Source organism: Salvelinus sp. IW2-2015, unplaced genomic scaffold, assembly GCF_002910315.2.
Source record: "Salvelinus sp. IW2-2015 unplaced genomic scaffold, ASM291031v2 Un_scaffold986, whole genome shotgun sequence".
In the NCBI taxonomy this organism is placed as follows: domain Eukaryota; kingdom Metazoa; phylum Chordata; class Actinopteri; order Salmoniformes; family Salmonidae; genus Salvelinus; species Salvelinus sp. IW2-2015.
In genome coordinates, this window is record NW_019942672.1 from 98,975 (window position 1) to 115,618 (window position 16,644).

General features: G+C 47.8%; 1 protein-coding gene across 1 annotated transcript in view; it reads right to left on the bottom strand.

The window, feature by feature from the left end:
* Nucleotides 1-16,644, bottom strand: part of LOC112069323 (DENN domain-containing protein 1B-like) — a 205,428-nt gene that overhangs the window by 69,819 nt on the left and 118,965 nt on the right. Inside the window, 1 exon segment of the mRNA XM_024136630.2 lies at nucleotides 7,978-8,097. Coding sequence (XP_023992398.2) covers nucleotides 7,978-8,097 — 120 coding nt within the window.

Here is a 16,644-nt window from a genome sequence, read left to right on the forward strand (position 1 = left end):
TCACATTAACTCTGTTCAGGGACATCAAGACTGTGTCGCGACCACCTATAGTCCACAGATCGGATGAGTAGCACACCTCACAAATTTTTATATAACACACTTGTATGAAGCCGTGTTGAAAAAATGTGAGTCAAAAGAAAAGAAGGCATGTCAGCACAGGTATAAACGAACTTGTTGATCAGCCATGGTGATTTTTAAGACAGCCTCTACTATTTATTAACTTTGTAACTGAGCGAACTTGCATTACCCACACTGTAAGATTTGTTCTGGCCATGCACGCTCTTCAACAGCAACTCAGGACCAGTTGCATGTAGGCAGCCCGGTAAAGTAGTAAAAGCTTCCAGTTCCCTAATCCTCCGCCATGCCCAAGATAGAGGCGACACTGACAGATAGGACAATAACCAGAGGAACCCTCTAACAGAGGTGAGAATAGGCTACTGTAACGTATGTCAAAGTTTAACTTTCAGTCTGTCCACTCGCCCAGACCCGGGGCGCGAACCAGGGACCCTCTGCACACATCACAACAGTCACCCACGAAGCCATCGTTACCCATCGCTCACAAAAGCCACGGCCCTTGCAGAGAAAGGGGAACCACTACTTCAAGGCTCACAGCGAGTGACGTCACCGATTGAAACGCTATTAGCGCGCCCATCCGCTAACTAGCTAGACCCATTTCACATCGTTACACTCACCCCTTTCGACCTCCTCCTTTTCCGCAGCAACCAGTGATCCGGGTCAGCAGGTCATCAAATGTAAGCAGTATAACTTTATTGTCCGCCCCCGCGCGAACCAAGGGACCCTCTGCACACATCAACAACAGTACACCACGAAGCATCGTTACCCATGCCCACAAAAGCCGCGGCCCTTGCCAGAGCAAGGGGAACCACTATCTTCAAGGTCTCTAAAAGCGCGAGTGACGTCAACCGATTGAAACGCTAATTACGCGCGCACACACGCTACACTCAGCTAGCCATTCACATCGTTCCACGTACATGATTGGACGATATGGAGGAAATACCTCTACAGCAGTACAGTAGGCAAGTAATGTATGCAACATAATTACCCACTAAAAGGATGGACTAAACATGTCAATTGATCCCATTTGTTTTTTGATAGTAAATAGGGATACGTAAAAGTAGACGTCAGAATTGGGGTCAATTCAGAATTTCGCAACCCCATGAATTTCACATTTGAATTGGACACACCCCACAGGAAGAGAATTTGACATAGAATTTGCACCTATCACGGATAATAATATTTACATTCAAAAGCAATTCAAAGCAATTCCAAGCTGGGACATGAAAGTCTCGATCCTTTTAGCATCTGAACAACTTATTAAATGCAGCAGAATAGACATCTCAAAATATGACAAAATTATTTTAGAATATTTCAAGACTGCACTGTAATTTTTAAACCTTTGTACATAGTGAATGTGAATAATAAATAACAATAGAATTTCATTAAATTTGATTGAATTACATTCTACTTCCTTTTAATTCTAATTCAAATTCAATTCCTGCTTACTGTGTGTGTGGTCAACTGCACGAGCAGGAGCTCACTGAATTTGACAGTCTCCAAATGCAAGTTACACCGCTCCGACACCGGCCAAACACCCCGCTTTGGGGTGTCGTTAGCGGGTTTAACACTTGATCTTGATTTAATCTAGGCCATTAAATTGGACCCCAACCCTGGTACGAAGTAAAACAACTTCAATTCATAAGCCCAATTTAATCTATATCACAACACAATCAGGCCCTGCTAAAATTGAATAGTAAAGCTATGATTTCTTGAATGTTAAAAGCCCTTCAGATTCTTGTGACCTAAGATAATTGAAGGAAGAAACAGAGGACAGAGTTCATTCAAACGTGTGTTATAAAATGAAGATTAACCAAAGAACTGGCTGGGAGACTCCTTGGAAACGCATAGATGCTTATCAATACCTTACACAATTCAGCAATAATTAACACAATTCCTTGTGAATACTGCAAAGTAAGGAAATCTGTGTTTCCAAACTACAATTTATCAGGAACACAGATGAGCTGCTAAAAAAGAAAATTTCTTGAACAATGCAAGGGTCAGCATGCATGGAGGGCCCTGGTCCCTTGGCTCCCCTCCTCCTTTGTATTATATTGGGGAGAGCCATGCAACCGCCACCCAAAGAGGGCCACCATCAGATGATGAAAGGAGAGCGGAAGTTTGGCCAGAGAAATTGGGTTATTAATGAGGAAGTAATAGGTTGGAGATACTTAACTTTAGAAATGTTGTCTTAATCTAATGGATGGCATAGGGGTGCCCCTCTCTCCCTCACCTTCGCTCTCTCCGTTCTGATTCATTCTTCCTCTCTGTAATACAATAATGAGCACAGTCCAGATTAAATCGTCTGTCAGGGAGAGTTCAACAACCATTTTACATTGGGGTGCAATATGCACAGGATGGTGCTTTAAAGGGGATTGCTTGCATGGCATGGGTGGTCAAGTGTGATACGTGTGGGTTTTGTGTATATGTGTGCGTTTTTCTATACGAGTGGAAGACACAGATTCCATCTTTCTGAATTTATACTATTAATAAGAAATGATACTTTATATAGCTTGATATTCATTAGTGGCGGTTCATAGAAAACGTAAAGGATCCTGCCACCGTTCTTGGCCTGGTTTTCTTTCTTGTTTGTTAAGGTTTTCTGGTATGATCTGCTAGTCTTCTCTTTATGTGTATCTTTATATTTCTTTTGGGGTCAGATGCCCTACCACGACCCTCATACTGGTATCCCCTACCACGACGCCCTCATACTGTATCCCTAGCCCACGACCCTCATACTGTATCCACTACCGCGACCCCTATACGATCCCCTACCCGACGCCCTCATACTTATCCCCTACCACGACCCCTCATCTGTATCCCTACCACGGACCCCTCATACTGTATGCCCCTACCACGACCCCTCATACTGTATCCCCTACCAGCGACCCCTCAGACTGTATCCCTACCACACCCATACTGTATCCCCTACCACGACCCCTCATTACTGTATCCCCTACCACGACCTCAAGATGCTTCGTCCATATACCATATGTATCCAACGACCACGACTCATCTTTCCCTACCACGACCCCTCAGACTGGTATCCCCTACCACGACCCCTCAGACTGTATCCCCTACCACGACCCCTCAACCTGTATCCCTACCACGACCCTAATACTGTATCGCCCTACCACGACCCTCATACTGTATCCCCTACCAACGACCCCTCATACTGTATCCTACACGACCCTCAGACTGTATCCCCCTACCACGACCCCTCACTGTATCCCCTACCACGACCCCTCATACTGTATCCCCTACCACGACCCCTCATACTGTATCCCCTACACGACCCCTCATACTGTACCCCTACCCCGACCCTCATATGTATCCACTAAACCAACGACCCTCATGCGACACCAACGACCTCATACTGTTCCCTACCACGACCCCTCATACTGTATCCCCTACCACGACCCCTCATACTGTATCCCTACCACGACCCCTCATACTGTATCTACCACGACCCCTCATACTGTATCCCTACCACGACCCCTCATACTGTTCCCTACCACGACCCCTCAGACTGTATCCCCTACACGACCCTCATACTGTATCCCTACCACGACCCTCATAACTGTATCCCTACCCACGACCCCTCATACTGTATCCCCTACCACGACCCCTCAACTGTATCCCCTACCAACGACCCCTCATACTGTATCCCCTACCACGACCCCTCATACTGTGTCCCCTACCACGACCCCTCATACTGTATCCCCTACCACGACCCCTCAGACTGTATCCCTACCACGAATAGACCCCTCATACTGTGTCCCCTACCACGACCCTCATACTGTATCCCCTACCAGCGCCCTCAGACTGTACCCCTACACGACCCCTCAGACTGTATCCCCTACCACGACCCCTCATACTGTATCCCCTACCACGACCCCTCATACTGTATCCCCTACCACGACCCCTCAGACTGTTCCCCTCCACGACCCCTCATCTGTTCCCTACCACGACCCCTCAGACTGTATCCCCTACCACGACCCCTCAACGTACCTGATACTCTCCATCTCTACCCTACCACGACCCTCATACTGTGTCCCCTACCACGACCCTCATACTGTGTCCCCTACCACGACCCTCAGACTGTATCCCTACCACGACCCCTCATACTGTATCCCTACACGACCCCCATACTGTATCCCCCTACACGACCCCTCAGACTGTATCCCTACACGACCCCTCAGACTGTATCCCCTACCACGACCCCTCATACTGTATCCCCTACCACGCCCCCTCATACTGTATCCCTACCACGACCCTCATACTGTGTCCTACCACGACCCCTCATACTGTATCCCTACCACGACCCCTCAGACTGTATCCCCTACCACGACCCCCTCATACTGTATCCCCTCCACGACCCCTCAGACTGTATCCCTACCACGACCCCTCATACTGTATCCCCTACCACGACCCTCAGACTGTACTCCCTACCACGACCCCTCAGACTGTATCCCCTACCACGACCCTCAGACTGTATCCCTACCACGACCCCTCAAGACTGTATCCCCTAACCACGAACCCTCAAGACTGTATCCCCTACCACGACCCCTCATACTGTATCCCCTACCACGACCCCTCATACTGTATCCCCTACCACGACCCCTCATACTGTATCCCCTACCACGACCCCTCATACTGTTCCCCTACCACGACCCCTCAGACTGTATCCCCCTACCACGCCCTCATACTGTATCCCCTCCCAACGACCCCTCATACTGTATCCCCTCCACGACCCCTCATACTGTATCCCCTACCACGACCCCTCATACTGTATCCCCTACCACACACCCCTCATACTGTGTCCCCTACCACGACCCCTCAGACTGTATCCCCTACCACGACCCCTCATACTGTATCCCCTACCACGACCCTCATACTGATCCCCTACCACGACCCCTCATACTGTATCCCCTACCAACGACCCCTCATACTGTATCCCCTACCACGACCCTCATCTGTATCCCCTACCACGACCCTCATACTGTATCCCTACCACGACCCCTCAGACTGTGTCCCCCTACACGACCCCTCAGACTGTATCCACCACACGACCCCTCATACTGTTATCCCCTACCACGCCCCCTCAGACTGTATCCCCTACCACGACCCTCAGACCTGTATCCCCTACCACGACCCCTCATACTGTATCCCTACCACGACCCCTCATACTGTATCCCCTACCACGACCCCTCATCTGTATCCCCTACCACGACCCTCATACTGTATCCCTACCACGACCCCTCATACTGTATCCCCTACCACGACCCTCATACTGTTACCTACACGACCCCTCATACTGTGCCCTACCACGACCTCAGACTGTACTGTATCCCCTACCACAACACAACCCCTCAGACTCTCTATCAACTATAACACCACACAGGGATGGTCCAGCAGTGGAATCAAATCTTCTTTATTATAATTCTGTTGAAGACAAATATTCTCTAAAAGCTCAAATCAATTCACTGGTGTTTTTTGTAAGGACATAAATTATGTAATTACCAACTAAACAAATGCCAACAGAGAGATGAGAGTTATGTTTCCTGGCGTTGAGATATTATCAATATAAACCAACTGCAATCTCTCAATCCATTTCAGGGCAAATAAATACGTGTATATCTTTGGCTAGGTTGTCATGTGATTAGTAACCTACGCGTTGTTAAGGACGTAGCCGCGTCTCCGCTGTTTGCTGCCATAAAGTACCTGTTGTGTGTTATTTCTATTCCCTGGACAGGTCTTAAATCTCCCTCCACACCCAGTCAACTTGCACCTTGTAGCTGGCTCACTGGAAGATTTGATTACACCTTTACTTTCCCGGGTTAGAGGTTAAGTACTGGGAAGGAAATGCCCTCCGGCGTCCCGCTCAGTGACCACTAACGGGAGCGCTAACGTCCCTAAAAGGGAACCCAATTCTCAGCCGCCAAATAAAATCAAGGAAACCGCCTTTTTTTTTCATCAGCGACCTCTCTCACATGTCCGAAGGCGGTTTCTCCCTAAATGTGAAAGAATTACCAAAGGAAAGAAGAGGAGGCGGAGGATGGGGGTCGAGGGGAAGGAAGAAAGATTGTAAAATCAAAGCTTTGTACCTCTTTAAAAAGGTTTTGGCCTGAAGGTAGCACGGCCCTTTTGGCCTGGGKTTTAGTCGCAGCACTACAAAGCCCTGGCCATGTAAAACTGTCCTAGTCATTAAGCCACTTCCTTGTGTAAGCATAGGTGACAATTTTATAGTCCCAGCACTTCAACAATCACAGGGACCCAAATGGTTTTAATTACTTTTGTTTTATGTCCGGGGAACAAACACTTTAAATGAAGGTAGCTCGCTAGAAATATCGTCACAGGGACCTTGTTGATCGTCTAAATTTGTATCTATCTGTTTTATATGATTAKAACATAGATTAAAACATATTATTCAATATGATCACAACTTGGATTGTTTATCTAAGAATGATCAACTACTTCCCAGTTGTGTATCTTGATAAAACAACAGAATAAACTTGAGACCAGGTCTTTACTCTCTGTCATTGATGTGAAAAATCACATTTGTACATATTTCACATGTATAAACCATGAGATATCCAAAATATGCATCTTTGTTATTATGTTTTAAAATATTTTCACTAATCTTTTTCCCCACACAGTGGGTCTATTTAAGAGGCAAACATAAATAAAACAGGCCACAAAAACAAAGAACTGTGAAGTCTTTAAAACACACACACACACACACACACACAGAAGAGTAAAAACTTTCTATACATTTCTTATGATGAATGAAGCAAGCCATGCAAACTACTCAGAATGCATAATGAATTGTATACATCATATGTCAAATGAATTAGCATGTGGGACTCAGAGAGGGGGACAGGGGAGTCTCTGCTAATTGGCAGCGAGGGTTCATGCATAATGATGGGCCGAGCGGCTTCCTTTGCCGTGCTTCTGTGCCAGTAGCTGAATAACGAGAAGAGAGAGAGAAACAAAGGGCATGGTGGTGGCTGTCCGGGGGAGTGGAGGGGCGGAGGAGGGGCGGGGGGGTACAGCTCATCTCGACAGCAGCTCATCAGGAACAAGAAAAACCCTGCGACTGTCGTCAATATCCCCCCCATTTTTATTTTTTTATTTTTTTATTATAGTTTTTTTATTGTGCAAATTCCCATTACTCCTGTGCTTAATTCAACTATACTGTTTTACTAATTAAATGTTTCTTATTAAAAGGACATTGTCAAGTGTTAACATAAAATGTGGTTTAATTTAAAAGGTCCTATTAAAAATAAATAAAACATTTTTCAATGTATTTTTTACTTAGATATCTTTCTGTGCAATAATAAAAGATGACATAATATTTGAGATAAATCTGCGCTAAACAATATCTCGAGAGGGAGTTGAACCTACAATCTTCAATCTACTACTAAAACAATACTTCATAGTTGTCATTGATAGGTTGGACTTCCAATTGTTTGTCCTGGATAAAATAACTAAATGAATAATATTAAATGGGGGAATTCAGGAGTTTAGTATTCTGTAACTGACTAACTTCAAGAGGCTAACATTCGGATGCATACCGCTTCCAAAGAAACACTATCATCCTCTACATTTGAGTTTCTTTCACTTCCAAAACCTCACCGTCTCCACAATCAATTAAGAAACGTAATCTGCATATTATAAAGAGTGAAGTGAGGATATTACAACTTTATATTGTATTTATTTATGAATAACTAACGATAAAATACGTCTTTCCTCATACGTTATATAATTGTGACAAAATTCATTTCTAAAAATAATAGAAATAGTGAACTGGATTTGCGTAACCGGTTGATCCATCGGCCAGTAGGAAGAGAATAAGCTGCCTTGTTGAAATGTACTATTTGTAAGTGGTATGTGTCGTACCTGAGCAGACAGATGCAGACGCGGCAGCCAGACGTGAGTCTACAGAAGCCAAACCTCTGCTTGCTCTCGATGTCCGTCAGCACAAAGGTAAAGTTCTGGCCCACCTGCCTCTGGGAAACCCTGGGAACAGGCACGCACGCACGCACGCACGCACGCACACAGGCAGGGGACAGAGACAACACACTTTTAACACAACCAATTACCAGGATGTATTACCACACAGTCACCTACGGAACAGAAATACCAAACCATTCATTGGGAAAAACAAAATGGGACATTCATCAAGTGTTTCAGAGAATCGTGAAAATGAGTTGTGAACATGTAATGGTTTGAGTTTTCAGCTAACCAGAATATTGTACATTATAACAGCAGAGGAGCGACACAACAAACTTACAATAACATTATTATGAAGATATTTATACAGAAGAGCCAAGCACTACTGACTTGGCGATAGCGATACACAGAACATTGTTCAACATAACACTTTTTCCGATATGTTTAATCCTTTACAGACCTACAGTACTAGACCAATGAGTCTGTACTTGAGTCAGTGAGACAACTAAATCTGTTTGGTTCTTTTTAAAATAAGGACATTTTTTGGAGGCTAAAGTGGCTAACTACTCACCTAGCACTAAGTGTCTCAACCTAACGCTGACTAGAAGGCCAAGATCCCTACGAAACCTTTCTATATGTCCCTAACTGTTGAGTGTGTGAGAGTTGGGGAGGTGTTCTCTCATGCAGTTTCATCACTAGATGGCAGCAGTTCAGCTTGTGTGTCTTCCATGCTAAAAAAACAACAACACTTTTCACATCATTCTCCAGGAAGCAAAATAAGAGCAGAATCCTCTACAGAAGGAAGTGACTTTTGTCTTGTTTAAAGTTCAACACGCCAAATGAAAAGCCCCAACAAAAACCTGGCTGGGGTAGCATTTAACCACCTGGGTTGTCCTGACCTTTTCCCTTTGTGACGTCTGTTTGTATTTTGCTAGTGGTTTTTCTGTTGTATAGATGTGCATCCACAAGTGGGTTCCCCTCTCCTCACACCTGCTGCAGCCCGGGTTTCGCCGCGTCGATCCCCAGCTTACCTCGTTCGGGCACACGCGACTCTCTGATCCCAGACCTCTCACTTGCGCCCTCTCGGTCCCACCTTAGTATACCACATCAAGAACACACTGGGTCCGATCGTCCATGTTGACACCAATGGGGAACACCGGCTGATGGCGAGAGACAGTGTGGAAGGGAAGACCTGCCGCGAAAATGATAAAGCTGTGTTGGGAAGGATGTGAGCTGTGCAGAGGCCAGCAGGCCCTGTACTGTGATGTCCAGAACGCTATGTCAGGGGACCAGAAGTGTGCTGTCTCACTGACTGATACCCCCTGGTCTCTACCTCCGATAATAATAGCCACACCACAACACACATCTGCCTCCAGAGCTGCAATGTATTAGCTACTTTATATTCTTTGTCTGGAATCAGAGGAGAGTAGAGATGTAGAGTAGAGGATGCTAGAGTAAGAGGAGTAGAGTAGAGGATGTAGAGTAGAGGATGTAGAGTTAGAGGATGTAGAGTAGAGGATGTAGAGGACTGTAGAGTAGAGGAATGTAGAGTAGAAGGATGTAAGACGTAGAAGGATGTAGAGTAGAGGATGTAGAGGAGAGGATGTAGAGGAGAGGATGTAGAGGAGAGGATGTAGAGGAGAGGAATGTAAGAGGAGAGAGGGAAGAGGAGAGGAGGGAGAGTGAATGTGGAAGGAGAGGAGGGAGAGTGAATGTGGAGGAGAAGGATGGGAAGTGGATGGGGAGGAGAGGATGGAGTGGAGAATGGGGAAGGAGAGGATGGAGTGGATGGGGAGGAGAGGAAAATGGAGTGGACTTGGGCGAGAGAGGATGCGGGAAGGAGAGGAAGTGGAGAGGGGAGGATGGAGTGGATGGGGAGGAGAGGACTGGAGAGGGGAGGATGGAGTGGATGGGGAGGAAGAGGATGGAGAGGGGAGATGGAAGTGGATGGGGAGGAGAGGATGGGAGAGGAGGAGAGACTTGAGTGAATGGAGAGGATGGAGAAGGGGAAGGAGAGATGAGTGAATGGAGAGGAATGGAGAGGAAGAGAGAGGGGAAGGGGAGGGAGGGGGAAAAAAAGAAAGAGAAAGAAAATTTTTGTGGTTTTTTTTTTTTTGGGAAAGGCTAGTTCGTGTGAGAGAAGATGAGAGGAGAGGAGGGGGTAGAGGGGGATGTAGAGATGGGGAGGAGAGGAATGTAGAGGGGAGGAGAGGATGTAAGAGGAGAGGATGTAGAGGGAGGATGGAGAGAAGGGGAGATGGATGAGGAGAGAGGGGAGAGGAAAGAGGAGAGAAGGGGGAAGAAGAGGTAGAGAGGAAGGAAATAGTGGTACAACAGAATAACAACAGCAACATTGGTTTCCCCTCAAGTCTGCAACCCCCACATCACCTGGAGGGAGGATGGATGGAGTGAGACCGGAGAGAGAGAGGAGTGGACGATTGAGACTAGACACACACAAACAGATTGAGACAGACAGAGATGCTTGTTGGAGAAGGAAAGGGCGAGAGAGGATGTTGTTTGGAGAAGGAAGGGCGAGAGAGATGCTTGTTGGAGAAAGGAAGGGCGAGAGAGATGCTTGTTGGAGAAGGAAGGGCGAGAGAGATGCTTGTCAGTTGTACGCCTTCCTGGATGGGAAAGAGGGTTTGTGTTGGGAATGGGGTTGCTGGAACATTTGCTCCTGCCTTGAGTTTGTGTGATCTTGGGATGAAATGATTTCTATCTTATTTGTTTGTACATCATCACAATCACACATCATCTCACACAGATTTGTCTTACTAAAATCTTCTATTTTCCTGTAAACAACACTTTACTCCAATACCTCACCTCAAATCTCCTAACCTTTCTTAAACCTAACCTTCTTATACTTAAATAGTGTTTTTTACAAGTGAGTGACCGGCTTAAATACTGTTTTGACACAGACAGACTAACAGACAGACAGAGCCTACTCTCGTTTGTTGTATCGGGATCTTTGTTGGTGTCCTTGGGTCAGGATGTTCTATATTTCAATCTCTATCATTCCTCTTTCCTGTCAACTCCAAATATTGGGCTTGATCAATTGTACAGTTTCTCATGGATCTGGCAACTCTATATTTCTTTTATTTGGTGAGTGGTTGAGTTGCCATTATTTTTTTAGAATAAGATAGGTCTTCAAGTGTGCTTTTTTAATAATTGAAGAGACAGACATGACAGATTTGTGGCTCTCACAACCCTCTAGACAGTAATTTCAAACATGATCGTGCTAGACTCTCACCACTCTCCTAGTACAGTATATTTAATACAGACATGCAGATTTTTACTTACCTACTCTCAGTACAGATTAATACAGTATCAGGTCCAAGACTTATTCCACCTTTCTCTTTAGATCAGTATTAATATCATTGTTACAGACTAGTCTTCACCACTTCATGATCAGTATAAATACAGACAGAACCTTCTATCCTCAAAGGTACAGACGGAAGGCAGACTTACCACCGCTCATGACAGATAAAACAGACCAGACAGACTCAGCCTTGTCAGACACGAACAGACAGACCAGGCAAGACTCACCACCCTCAGACAGATAAAACACAGACAAGGCAGACTACCCCTCAGACAGACAGACAGGCACACTCACCTTCAAGACAGACAAGACAGGCAGACCTCACCCCTCAGACAGGCAGGCAGACAGACAGACACTCACCCTCAGACCGCAGGCCCACGCATCCAGATCACGACACACCCACCCTCAGTATCCAGATAAATTTAATCTAGATGCAGGTTCTCTAGATTCTCACTAATCTCTCTTCTATGTATTCAGTATAAAAAGTCAGATCAGATCTCACCCTTCAGACAGAAGTCAGAAATTTCACCCACCCTTAGAATATAAAAAAACAGGCAGCAGAAACACTCACCCCTTCACAGGCAGACAGACTCACGCCATCAGACGCGGCAGACATACTCACGCCCTCAGACCGGGCAGCACGAAACAGACAGACTCACCCCTCAGACAGACAGACAAGGCAGGCAGACCAGACTCACCCCTCAGGCAGACCAGACTGCAAGACGCACCTCTCAGGCAGACAGGACAGACAGACTGCACCCTCAGGCAGGCCAGACAGACACTGCACCCTCAGACAGGCAGACAGACAAGAACACTCACATCCTCAGGCAGACAGACAGACGAAGAACTCACCTCTCAGGCAGACAGACAGAACAGGATCACACCCTCCAGGCAGGCAGACAGAGCACTCACCCCTCAGAACAGGCAGACAGTACACTGCACCCCTCAGACAGCAGACAGACAGACTCACCCCTCAGACAGGCAAGACAGGGACTCACCCCTCAGAACAAGGCAGACAGGCAGACTCACCCCCTCGAGACAGGCAGACAGGCAGACTGCACCCCTCAAGAACAGGCAGACAGGGCAGAGCTCACCCCTCAGCAGGCAAGACTCCCCTCAGACAGAGAGGCAGACGGTTCACACCCTCAGACAGAAACAGACTCACCCAGACAGGCCAGACTCAACCCCGCTCAAGCAGGCAGACTAAACTTCAGACAGAGCAGACTCACCCCTCAGACAGGCAACACCTAGGACAGAGACCTCACCCCTCAGAACAGGGCAGACTCCACCCTCAATACAGACAGACAGGCAGACTCACCCCCTAGACAGATAGCAGGAACTCACCCCTCAGACGACAGACAGCAGACACTCACCCCTCAGACGAGCAGACAGGACAGGCACTGACACCCCTCAGAGGCAGGCAGACAGACAGACACATCACCCTCAGACAGATCCAACAGACAGGAGATACCACCTCAGACAGGCAGAACATAACTGCACCACTCAGAACAAGGCAGGACTACTCACCCCTTCCGAGACAGACAGAGACACACTCACCACCCTCTAGACATAAAGAAGAAGGCAGGCAGACAGACAAGACTCCCCTCAGACAGAAGGACAGCAGGCGACAGACAGTCCAACCCCTCAGACAGGCAGACAGTTCACGGAAGGCAACAAACTCACCCCTCAGCACGGCAGACAACAGACAGACTCACGCCGCTCAGATCAGGCAGACAGACGACTCACCCTCAGACAGATGCAGAGCAGGCAAGACTCACCTCAGACACTGCAGCAGACTTCACCCCTCAGACAGGCAGGACTAGCCAGACAGCAGACTCACCCGCTGACAAACGGACAGGCAGACTCACCCCTCAGACAGCGCAGGAGACTCACCCCTCGTCAGACAGAAGCAGACTCCACCCCTCAGACAGGCAGACAGCGACCACCCTCAGACAGGCAGACTCACTGGAGGGACTCACCCCTCAAGACGCAGACAAGACTCACCCTCAGACAGGCAGACCTCACCCCTCAGACAGGCAGACGCACTTCAACCCTGCCAGACAGGCAACGACACTCACCCCTCAGAGCAGGAAGACAGACAGACAATCACCCCTCAGACAGGCAGACAGACAGACAGGCTCACCCCATGACAGGCAGACACAGACACTCACCCCTCCAGACAGCCAGAACCTCACCCCTCGAGGAGACAACTCCCTGCGCAGACAGATACTCACCCCTCAGACACGGCAGACCCACAGACAGACTCAACCCCTCAGGACAGCAGACAGGCGAAACTGGCCACCCCTCAGACAGACAGGAGCAGACGCAGACTCACCCCTCAGACAGGTCAGGACAGACAGACATCACCCCTCAGAAGGCAGACAGACAACTCACCCTCAGACAGGCAGACAGACACTACCTCAACGCACAGCAGACTCACCCTAGACAGAGACAGCGAGACTCACCCCTCAGACAGGCAGACAGGCAGCCACGACAGGGCAACAACAGAGAACCCCCTCAGGTCAGGCAGCAGGCAGAAGACGCAGCCCTCAGACAGCGCAGACAGACAGAACAACTCACCCCCAGACAGGCAGACAGACAGAGCAGCGCACCCCTCAGACAGACAGCAGGCAGACAGCCAGACTCACCCCTCAGACAGGCAGACAGACAGAGACACTACCTCCTCAGCTGGCAGACAAGAAGACAGACTCACCCTCTTCAGGCAGGCAGAGCAGACACCTACCCCTCAGACGCAGACAGACGCAGACACTCACCCTCAGACAGCAGACAGACAGAGAGACTCACCCTGACAGGCAGGCAGACAGGACAGAAGCTCACCCTCAGACAGGCAAGCAGAACAGACAGACAAGACACTCACCCCGTCGCAGGACAGACAGACTAACCCGTGACAGAGCCAAGACTCACCCCTCAGACAGGCAGACAGACAGACTCACCCCTCAGAGGACAGACGGCAGAACAGTCAGGGCAGACGACAAAGACACTTCCTCACCCGCTCAGAGGCAGACAGACAGACACTCACCCGCTCAGTACAGGCAGGGCAGGCAAGACAGACACTCACCCTCAGACAGGCAAGGCAGACAGGACAGACACATCACCCCTCGACAGACAGGCAGACCAGACAGACCAGACAGACACTCACCCCCTCAGAAGAAAGGCAGACAGAGCAGACAGACTCAGCCTCGAGGCGGACAGGCAGACTCACCCCTCAGACAGGCAGAGCAGACACTCACACCTCAGACAGGGCAGACAGGCAGACTCACTCCGCTCAGACAGGCAGACAGGCAGACTCACGCCCTCAGGACAGGCAGACGGCACTCACCCCTCAGGACCAGGCAGAAGCAAGACACTCACCCTCAGACAGGCAGACCAGACACTCGACCCCTCAGACAAGGCAGACAGGCAGACTCACCCTCAGACAGGCATTTTCTAATGGTTGGTGGTTAACGTTAACTAAATGTTTTTCTAATGGTTTTGTGTCTCAGGAGGTTCTGCCAGACGAGTGCCCAAGTTCTGCTTCCCCTTCGATGTGGAGAGGGTAGGGATTCTGTCCCCATGTTCCCATTGTTAAAATCCTGTACTCTGTGTGCACACACACAAACACACACACACACACACACAACGACAGCGCGACACACACACACAGATCATATTTTATTAGAAAACTGGAAGAGCTCTGTATGTGCCACATATGGAGCTCAGCTACAGGGGAGTCTGCTGTTGAGCCCCCTATCGGCTGTTTAGCCCCTTATCGGCTTGTTGCCCCTATCGGGCTGTTAGCCCCCTATCGGCTGTTAGCCCCCTATCGGGCTGTTAGCGCCCCTATCGGCTGTTAGCGCCCTTATCCGGCTGTTAGCCCCCTATCAGGGCTGTTCTCTGTGCTCCGTGTACCAGTCCTGAATAACTAAATCTCTAGACTTGGTACCAGTCTGAGTAACTATATCTCTAGACTTGGTACAGTCTGAGAACTATATCTCTAGACTTGGTACCAATCTGAGATACATACTCTCTAGCTTGTACAAGTCTGAGTAAACTATATCTCTAGACTTGCTACCGACAGTCTGAGTAACTATATCTTAGGACTTGGCTACCGAGTCTGAGTATAACTAATTTCTAGAATTGGCTACAGTCTGAGGGTAACTAATTTCTAGACTTGGCTACCAGTCTGAGTAAGCTTTCTCTTAGAACTTGGTACACTGACACGTCTGAAGTACTATAACTCTCTAGACTTGGCTACGCAGTCTGAGTAACTAATAATGTCTTCTAGAACTTAGGGGTACCAGTTCTGACTAAAACTATAAAGTCTAGATGATTACTTCATAGCCGTAACTCGCTAGAGACTAGTTGGTTACGAGATCTGAGACTTAAGCTATACGGTTACCTCTCCTAGACTTGGTACCCGCAGGGGTCTAGAGATATAGGTTATCCTCGGAATAAGACTGGTACCCGCACCGGTAAGTCTAGAGATATAGTTACTCAGACTGGTAGCCAGTCTAGAGATATAGTTAGTACTCAGACTGGTACGCAGTCTAGAGATTAGTTACTCAGACTGGTAGCAAGTCTAGAAGATATAGTTATCAGACTGGTACCAAGTCTAGAGATATAGTTACTTCAGAGACTGGTACCTAGAAGTCTAGAGATTAGTTATCTTCAGACTGGTACCAAGTCTAAGAGATATAGTTTACTACTCAGAATACTGGTACCGCAAGTCTAGAGATATAGTTACTCAGACTGGTACAAGTCTAGAGATATAGTTACTCAGACTGGTACCAAGTCTAGAGATAATAGTTACTCAGACTGGTACCAAGTCTAGAGATATAGTTACTCAGACTGGTACGCAAGTCTAGAGATATAGTTATACTCAGACTGGTACCAAGTCTAGAAGATGTAGTAAGTTATCTCAGAGACTGGTACCAAGTCTAGAGATTATAGTTACTCACTGGTAGCAAGTCTAGAGATATAGTTACTCCAGACTGGTACCCACAGTCTAGAGATATGATTCTCAGAGCTGGTAGACAGTCTAGAGAAATATGTTACTCAGACTGGTACCCAAGTCTAGTACGATAATAGTTACTTCACTGACATGCTGGTAGCCAGCTGAGAGGATATAGTTATTCAGACTGGTACACGGAGCACAGAGACAGCCGATAGGGGGCTAACAGCCGATTAGGGGGGCTAAACAGCCGATAGGGGGCTAAACAGCCGATAGGGGGGCTAACAGCCGATAGGGGGCTAACAGCCGATAGGGGCCCTACAACGCCCTCCCCCCCCGATAG